This window comes from Cryptomeria japonica, chromosome 2, assembly GCF_030272615.1.
Source record: "Cryptomeria japonica chromosome 2, Sugi_1.0, whole genome shotgun sequence".
Taxonomy (NCBI): domain Eukaryota; kingdom Viridiplantae; phylum Streptophyta; class Pinopsida; order Cupressales; family Cupressaceae; genus Cryptomeria; species Cryptomeria japonica.
Window position 1 is genome coordinate 649,480,903 of NC_081406.1, and position 10,031 is coordinate 649,490,933.

Here is a 10,031-nt window from a genome sequence, read left to right on the forward strand (position 1 = left end):
TTTAACATTATTACCTTATTTAATAATTGATTTTGTCTTTTATTTAAGTAAAAAGGCCTTACATCATGTGATGCGGTGGGGATATCACAGGAATACACCAACACTGAATTCTACACATATCTGAAGGAAAATGGGATCCGACATCAACTGACTGCAGCATACACACCTCAACAAAATGGTGTTGCGGAATGGAGAAATCGCATTATCATGGAGATGGTCTGAAGTATGTTGTAGAATTCTCAACTAGAGCATACATATTGGGCTGAAGCTATTCACACAACAGTTTATCTTTTGAATTGTGCACCAACCAAACCCCTTAATGGCATCACTCTAGAAGAAGCGTGGACAGGGGTAAAGCCTTCTATCTCAAATCTTCGTGTGTTTGGATGCACTACCTACATGCACATTCCTAAACAGAAAAGAAAGAAGCTTGATGAAAAAATCCATGAAATGTATTCTTCTTGGTTATAGTAGTGAATCTAAGGCATATCGCCTTATGGATCCTGACACAAAGAAAATGTACATTACTAGCGATGTAATTTTTGATGAGGAGTGAGTCAAGTTCTCCTTCCAAATCATCAACTACTTCAAATAATGCTCCGATATTCAACATGGATGGTGAAAATGACGAGAGTGTTGATAGTCAATCAACACCTTCCAATATTACAAAACCTTTACCAAAATGGTATACTAGTACCATTCGAGATGCAAAGCGAGATGGAGTTCCAGACAATTCTACTTCAGGTCCAAGGACTCGCAGTATGGCTCGCAATGAGGTAAACTTTGCACTAATGGCTTTAGTTGTTGAAAATTGTGGGCCATCTAATGTTCATACTTAGGATTTTCCCTTTCCTTAACAGGTTTTTTATTAGTAGCAGCATTAGAAACGACTTGCTTTGGGGGATAGTTACCTTATTTGAGGCTTGTATGGGAGGCCAACTCCAAAAAGAACAAGATGCCATGGAGATTGTAGAACCAGCAGTTGTAAAACACCACAACAAAAAGTGCCAGCCACCCAACAACAAATGGAACCCTAGAATCTACTCAAGCTTTTCCTAATCCAACCCACCATTTCAGATTTTTCAATAATTGGTCTAACTTACCAATAATCTCTCAAGTTTGAATAGCAATTATCAAGAATAGATTAAGGACTTGAGCTAACCTACACTTTATTATGAAAATAAACAGAATTTATTCATAAAAAAGAGAAAAATCACTACAAAAACCAAACCTAAACAATGCTAGCCTTAACTTCTGTCAAAGCTAACACAAAGAAAAAGTAATAATGAATACAAATTGTTCAAGGAATAATATGGTTTCCTCCTATCCTTTTAATAATGCTTAGGATTTTCCCTTTCCTTTACATGTTCTTTTAATTTTTATTAGCAGCAGCATTAGAAATGATTTGCTTTAGGAGAGAGTCAACTTATTAGAGTCTTGTACGGGAGGCCAACTCCCCAAAAAACAAGATGCCATGGAGATTGTAGAATCAATAGTGGCCAAACACCAAAGCAAAAAGTGCCAACCACCCAAAACTGGGCACATCAAATGGAACCCTAGAATCTAATCTGGTTTTTCCCAATCCAACCCACCATCTTTCAAATTTTTCAATAATTGTCCAAACTTACCTCCAATCTCTCAAGTTTGAGTAGCAACTATAGAGAATAGATTAAGGATTGAGCTAATCGACACTTCCTTATGAAAAGAAACTAAATTTTTTTCATTAAAAAGAGCAAAATCACTACAAAAACCACACCTAAACAATGCTAGCCTTAACTTATGTCAAAAGATCACACAAAGAAAAAAGTAATAATGAACACAAATTGTTCAATGAATAATATGGTGGAGGCAAAGGAAATTTGAATACTGACATGAAGTGGGCAACAAAGAAAAATGATGTAACTTTCACAACTTACCTTGGGATAATAAATCTAAATCACTACTAGGAAAACCTTTCTGATTTAGTAAACTGATGATTACATTCTTTGTTATTTACAGTAGACTTATGTTTGCATGCTCAAATGTTAAGGCTAACCAAGGTGAACATCAAGTTAATATTGTTATCTCCACCTCTTTCACCGCAAGCTTAGTTTAATGCGGTTGTTCTTCCTTGTTTCCTTCATTGTTAGTGTGGTGGTTAATTTATGTATAAATCTGCATTTTGCAATGGTTAATGATAGAAGAGATTATTTTTCATTCTCAGTTGCTCTGTTTTTCTTCTCTATTTTATCTGCAAGTTTTGCTTTTTTTCTTCTATCTAGATCATAGTGCAGGTTCAGCTGCAAAATTATACACGTTATCAGAGTTTGGGAGTTAGAAGGAAGGAGCAAAAACAATTTTTTTTTTGCAGGTATTGAAGATCTGAGCTGTTTAAGAATGGAATTCTCATTGCTTTTGGGGAATCTATTAGTGTTTTTGTATAATAAATAAACTGAAATAAAGTTCCAAAAGGGGGGAATCTAGGGCTAAAATGGGAATAAAATATCATCCATTTGCCATCACTTTGGAAGAAGGAAACTACAAGTCCTAGCGTGATGGAATTCTAAAGCACTGTCAATGGATTCATCTATTGCCACATTTGTATGGGCTTATTCCCGAACCAAGCACATGTTGGCAAAAATCTACATGGGAAAGTGGAAATGATTATGTCTTAGGGTTAATTGGTTTAAGTGTTGGGGACCACACATCATGGGCTCTATCACACATTGAGTGCCCTCACACTCTTTGGGCCACTTTTTTGGAAATGTATGGAGATCCCTCCGAACCTCCATTCCCGAATGATCCAATTATAAACATACTTCTCTCCCTTGATAATGATGATGATCCTATGTATGACGATGATGCTGAAGATGAAATTACTTAGTGGAAGACTCTTGATTGTCCTGATTACACAAAGACATCTCCTCTTGCTTCTCGTCTTTCTACACCTCTAGTATTGGCAGCTATTTAGTCACCTCCATTTGCCAGTTTGACAAACATCTTGGCTTCTCCAAATGCTACCTCAAATTCTCTTCAGTAAGTTCATTCTTGTTCTCTTAATGAGCGAGATGTAATCCTATTAGACATTTATCATTTGTTTGTTGAATCTCTCCTTGATCATGACAACAACATTGAGGACACATGTCTTCTCTCCGATGTCAACTCACATCAATATGCACCTTCTTTTGGTTTGGATTCTCATGTTCTCTCTCAGCCACTCCATGCTACTATCTTGACACATCTTGATTCACATCCGAACAAATCTCACACTTCAGTGGTCACTGTTCGTGAGTCTTGTATGGTAGAGTCGCAAGTCAACATCAGATTGGATAAACATGAGTATTTTCTAGAACCATTTATCTTCATTCCTCCATACATTTCACTTGAGTGGGAATTCAACAGTTTGATAGCTCAAGATTTATATCTTCCAAAAGGAAGAGGAATCATTTGTTGTAGAGGAACCTACTACAGCATTCGCCATGCTACATTCTATATTGACACTCTTCCTCTTCTTTGTGGAGGCACAAATGGGCCCTATCTTTTCATTTTCACTTTCTGCGAGACCTTCTTGGGGTGAAGAACATTGCAGCATAGTAGCTACCATACAGAGTTAGTGTAAATATTGAGGGGGGGTTTGTAATGTCCCCTGTCCACTAGTTGCCATTCAAGAGCATGGATTTGCCTATTAGCCATCTCCGTAGGCAAATTTATAGGTTAGGAGATGATTGGCTAACCAAGGGGATTTATACTTAGTCATTTTCTTGGCCTTGGTGAGCTTATATTATGTAAACTTTATAATATTTCATTATAAAGTTACTTTTTCTAAAATTAGACATATTTTATAAAGTAACTTTATGAAAGGGGTTAATTAAAGTTGTCGACGATAAAATATAAAGTCTACCCCTTATGCACACATATCTAGGCAAAAAGGTGAATAAACTTTAATTAAAAAATGGCCCCATCAATGATGAATTATAACCCTCAAGTTGGGCGCCCAAGTTGAGAGAATATTCTTTGGCATCTTGGCATATTGGAGCCCTAAGTTGGGCATTGGGTGAAGGAAAGCATAAAAGAAAGCGTATGAGAATTATTTTGCCATTCTATTGTTCATTTTTCATCTCTCTTTTGGGAAATTGCAGCTCTGCGATCAGATCAGCAGCATTCAAGTGTTGGAGAATGAAAACTCTTCAATTCCAGGCAAGCTTGGATGAAACTCCAAGCCATATTTCAGAGGAATTCACTCATAATTCCTGATTGGGCTTCAAAAATCAATCTTTATCAGCATTTACAGACCTGCAACAGCAAGAGGATCAGTTACTGGAGGCATTTGAAGGTAGCATTTATCATTTTCCAGTTTTCACGTGGTTTCCTAGGGCAGGTCGTACACCTTGGAGGCACCTGGGGTGTCAAATAAATAAATCAGCAGCAGTTAGGGTTTGAAATTGGTTGAAAATTCATTGTTAGAGGTAGCAATCAACAAATAAATCATTTCTTCAGGCTTATTACAGCATAGGTGGATGATATGAGCAAACTAGTGATAAACCTCATTGGAGGTATTGTCACAACCTAAATGCGTCCATATTGTCAATTTGTGAGATCCATCAATAAAAAAGTGCACTTCTAGGCTAGGCATTGGATTCCTGGTATGATATTTGTCATCTTCTAGTAAAATAAGCACATGGAAATTTCTGATAATGGATCATGGTGTTTGATCCGAAACGTTGGCAGCAGAAAAAACTACACAGTCAAATCCAGAAGCATAAAAAACATATCATTATGGACTTTGGAAATTTCATGATTACAAAATAAGCACTCTTAATTGAAATTATAGTTTGTTGTTATAAAATTCAGAATTTTGGAATTATTTTTCAGTCAATTATTTCCTTGTATTTTACATTCAATATTCATTCAAAGTCAAAAAACACAAAAAAAATCAGAAAATATTAAAACAAAACAAAAATCAAACAAAACCCCCTCGCTAGCCAAAGACAAAATTGGAAGCAAAAATCAGCAGATTGAATAAGATTTCAGCCTGGAATCTAATAGGGTTTTTGTTCCCACTAGGGTTTTCCCCTTTCCTCTTTCCTTCCATTAGGTTTATCCATCCTTAGTTAGACTTAAGGGGGGTGTTAGCGCAACTAACTTTCTGTTCTAGCTGAGATTTATGGAGAGCAGGTGTTGCATGCTTTGTTTGCATCAAGCTAACTATGGAGAAGTGAAGTTTAACTCTTTACGTATCTCCTCCATAATTTCTGTTTCCACGTAATTTCAGTTCTTCTGGTGGTTAATTCTTGTATAAATCTTGCAAGTTTTGTAATTGTAATATAAGAATTTCATTCAATTCAGATCTTGTTTCTGCTCTGTGTTGTTTTATTCTGGTTTGATTTCATCTACATGTTTTTCTCTTTTGCTTTCTAGCTAGATGTGTATTCTGCTTTGCAGAAAATTTTACATGGTATACCCAACAATAATGGAAGAGCAATCACTGATGGTGAAGAAAATACTGCAATATTGCAGGCTACAATTCAAAAAACCTCCTCTGAAGAAGAATACATGGAAAAGGAAATAAAAAAACTGGTCAACACCCATATGTGGGTAAAAGAGAGTCTCCAGCACCTAATAACAAACGATGGCAGCCAAAATATTTTTGTGGCCATAGCTCTTTACCAAATGCTAGTCTTAATAACTACCCCATATCCTAATCCATTCATTGGATGGACAAAAGGCAGACAAGAACTTAGAATCGTGGGACATTACTAGTTGCCATATTCAATTAAACCAATGAAGGATGAGAGTTATGTGATGTAGCACTTCTTGATGACAGATAGATTCTTTAGGAAACCATATTTGTATGATAGGTAGGGGAGTAATGATTAATTCCTCAAAGTGCCTTGGTTAGGGTACAAAGTCAGTTGTATTAGATACCTGAATGTTTGCCCGAAGATGCAAATAACTTTTACCGAAATAGCGCTCTGAGGGGATCACCTCCAAGTACAAAAGATGAATGCCACAAAAAGCATTCCTAACAATGAAGCATAACTCTTACTAACAGACATGATTTTTCCACAGTCTATTGCAACGAGGTAAGAAAGCTTTTGGATAAAACTATGTGCAAGTTTTTTACCATCAGAGTGTGATCTAAAATGTTGATGGTAAAATCTCATACACAGTTTTATCCAAAAGCTCTCTTACCTCATTACTCTTATTTATATAATTAAAATAATTTATAATAGTATCAGATACTTTTCAGGCCTACTTGCAGGTGGGCCTACATCCTAAGAGAGAATACCTTTGAAGAAATAAGTTGGGGATGAATGATATCAACAACTGGTTAAAGTGGACCTTTTGCCTGGGATAGTTTCACTTCAAATATTTTTCTCATTAAAATTATAGAGATCACATATTCTTAAAACAATCAAACTTTAAAATGCTAGCAGACATAATCTTCTGATTATGATTTATTATTTTATATTGTTGATTTTGGCAATCTATGGAATAATAGAAGGAAAGAGGTAAACCAATTACTACCGGGCAACTTGTTTTTGTGGACGGCCAAAAAGAATGCTAATTTAAATATGCAAAAGATATCAAGTCTAATGCCAAAAGGAAAATGGACAAGCATGACAGTATTCAAAATGTTTAGTTGGAAGCAGCTGATATAGTACCTGACGTATCCACCAATACACATAAGTTGACAGCTTGAAACCTTTTGAGGAATCAAATTTGTCGATTCCATGTCTCAGCCCAATTAAGCCTTCCTACAATGTTAGACATCCAAAGTGCATTTATATTCCCCCCTTTACCACAATAAAACAATTTCACAGAAAAACACTCTCCAGAAGTTTAAAAAACACTGCTTGAAAGCTGAAAACGATGCACCACAAGATTGAAAAATTTACTACTTGATACATTGGACCAAGTAAAAGTATATACCTGAATCAAATCTCTGATATCAACGCCTGTATTTTCATACTTCTGGGCTATTGATACAACAAGACGTATGTTGCACGCTACCATTTTTTGTGCTGCAATATAAGATTCCATCAACTTTCTATTTAGATGCATGACAGGGATACCCATAGAAGCAGCCCATTGTGCATTTGAAGGTTCGTAACCTAATTTGGTTTTCAGCCTGCAATGATATAGAAATCCAGTTATTTTAATATGGTGATGCTTTGCATAGAATGTCAAAAAAAGTGGCCTAACATAGTAATGAACTTCATTTCTGTGTTTCTGGATTTGGTTGTGTATGAACTCCATCATCTTCTTGGACCAACTAAACGTAAGGAACTATCAAGTAACCTTAAACTGACCTATCCAAATTTAAACAGATGGACAAACCTTGATCTGTGTTTTCGTAAGGTAATGCCAATCTGTATTTTACTTGACAGGTGTAAAACCTCTTCGTGAGTAAGTAACTTTTGGCTTAGCATACTCTTCATTGAAGTTGCTACGGTTTCCCTTAGTGATCCTATTTGCACAGCCACACGCTCCTGATTGCTTTGATCTGCTATTTGAGTAATGTGTTCTGATTTGACGAAATTCTCAGTTGAAGACTTCCTTCTTGCATTCTGGCGCCGCTGCCTTGCAGATGCTTTCCCTGAACGGACAACTTCTGATCTTCCATGGCTTTTCCAAAAACCAAATTCTCTGAATTCCGTTGGATAGAGATTAAGATACCACTGCTTCTCTAGCATAGACTTCTGGAGCAGTATGAGAGCCTCCAGTGAACGTTCTACCTCAGGCGCAAGCCCAGAATTTTCGTCCATAACTGTAGATATTGTGCTTGGTGCCTCGTTGGCGGAAGATATTGAGAAACCATCTCCAACCTCTCTAAGTGCATTCAAAGCCTTTATTTGTATATGCTTGGCAGACTTATTTTGTGCTCTGGAATTTGAACTTTTCTTTGCAAGCACTACATGTTTCCAAACGCTAGTGGTAAACAACACACTTCCTTGGTCGAGAAACGCTGCAGACTCTGACAGAAGGAATGAAGACTGTAGAAGCTGTTTTCCTGCGCTGATTCTGATGACACCGCCTATATTCATTTGTGGATTTCTTCTTTTAACTGAAGAAAAATATAAGCGTTCCACCCTACAACCTATTCCAAGGATTCAAATGTCATATGCACTTTCTTCCTTCGTGCCTTTCCTATACAATTCGGTTTTAAAGAAACAGACAATTCAAATGACGATTTGATGGAAAATTTGATACGCTCTGGCTATATTCAACGGCAAAACAAAATTGACTACAGATGCACCACATATGAATCTAATTTTTTGTCATAAAAATGCCAAGAAAGTGAAGAAAAAATTACCCTTAAGCAAAAATCTAGGCAGATATTTAACTGCCAGAATCAATAAGAACCTGAAATTATTGCTAGAATGCAAAATGCAACCCAAGATATCTCATCACAACGCAGAGCAAACACTTTAGTCTATGGTATGAGGAATCTGTAATTTTCACAAATAGAGAAGCCAAAGCAAACCATTCACCGTAAAATGTTGGGTGCAAGAAAATGTAACACTGACGCAGGAAAAAATTCTTGAACCAACGAATAGAAGCAAAGTATTCCACCTTAAACCAAATACACAAATCAAATTACTCTCAGTGCAGAAAAGAAAAGAGACATTTCACGAATTCACGCTAAAACTGTGACAAGACTCTAATTGCGGTTAAACATCAGTGAATTACTTAAATTCAAGTTCAAAATGTAAGATCGAACTATAAAAATTCAAAGTAGCTACGGCACTCTAATCAAAGCAATTTTGGCTAAGACTTAACAAAATTGCATAAAATCAGCTTTGCTTGGCGCAAAATCTTATAAAACATTCAGGTGAAATGAGAACAAATTTGCTTGGCGCAAAATTTCTTAGAATTTTAAAATTTGTGTAGCTTGGTTTATGCTGACAAAGAGTAGATAAGTACATTAACCCTTACCAATTGTGTATGTTTGAAAATAGCAAAAAAAAAAGGGAAATGTTATACCTGGTATTGCACTATAATTTTCTACAAATAGCATCCATTGTCAGGTCCATGCAGAGATTTAGATGAGAGAAATTTGAATTTGTGGTTTATTACAGGCCATGTCAGCACGTCCGTGAGTACGTCGAATTAGCAATTTTGGCCTGATTTTTGTGATTAAAGGTTTAGTGATCTAAAACTAATTGGCTAAGATATTTGGGAAGGACTGTGGATCACTGAATTTTGGTATCAGATATTTAGATATTTATAAAAAGATAATTGGTTATCTCAAAAATAATATAATTGTGTTGTTTTGTTTTTTTAAGGATTATTGATATTTATTAAACACAAATTGTAGACTATTTCAATTGTCTAAAAATATTAAAAGAGAAAGGATAGGAAGTTGTTCAATAAGTCACATAAAAATTCATTCAATTTAGAAATGTAATGAGGATCACAAAGTTGCTTTTTTATTTTGGAGATTAATAAAATTACTTTGTAAGTTAGATATGATCATGTTAGTATAAGATATGGTAACACAAAATATAAGTGTGATGATAAGGAACATATTGAAGTTAAACATATCATAATGTAGATTAAGTTCTGCAACCAAATCTTGAAATTTGACGGTATGATTCTAAATCCGTTCATGTTTTTTTTTCTTACATTGTCTTATGTGATAGTTGTCGTAGGTTTGATATTGTAATGAAAATGTTTCAAAAAAAGAAATGTAGTGTCATAAATTGCACCCCTTGCGATTTCATGTTACATAAGCACCTTCACTTTCTGTTAATGGAGACCTTCTTCACCTCTTTGTCCTTTTGTCTACATGGCTTGCTCCATCACCCGCTATTTTGGCCTTTCTCCAACCTCATTAACTGTATGACTCGTGGACACTAGCACGCCACAAAGACGTCCATGCGCTGCACTAGCATCCCGCGAATCTATAGTCCATTGGTGACCATTTGAGCATTACGTCTGCAACTGACAGAGTTCGTAACGCCCCTTTCAGTAACCACTAACATCGATTTCACTCCTAGCATGCATATCTTCCCTCTTTTGCTTCATTTTATCTCTCTAGCAACTCA

The 10,031-nt window shown here is 35.9% G+C and overlaps 1 protein-coding gene across 5 annotated transcripts in view; it reads right to left on the reverse strand.

The window, feature by feature from the left end:
• Positions 1 to 9,121, reverse strand: part of LOC131054542 (RNA polymerase sigma factor sigA) — a 31,480-nt gene extending 22,359 nt beyond the window's left edge. The window contains exons 1-4 of one of the 5 annotated variants that reach the window (XM_057989089.2): positions 8,968 to 9,121; positions 7,321 to 8,080; positions 6,913 to 7,111; positions 6,645 to 6,737 (exon numbers count right to left, since the gene is read on the reverse strand). In XM_057989089.2, coding sequence (XP_057845072.2) covers positions 6,645 to 6,737; positions 6,913 to 7,111; positions 7,321 to 8,080; positions 8,968 to 9,001 — 1,086 coding nt within the window. In that variant the 5' untranslated portion in view covers positions 9,002 to 9,121. Of the gene's footprint in view, positions 1 to 6,644; positions 6,738 to 6,912; positions 7,112 to 7,320; positions 8,131 to 8,919 lie in introns of all 5 variants that reach the window. The other 4 variants (XM_057989093.2, XM_057989083.2, XM_057989076.2 and 1 more) reach the window with 4 other exon arrangements.
• Positions 9,122 to 10,031: the final 910 nt, after the last annotated feature.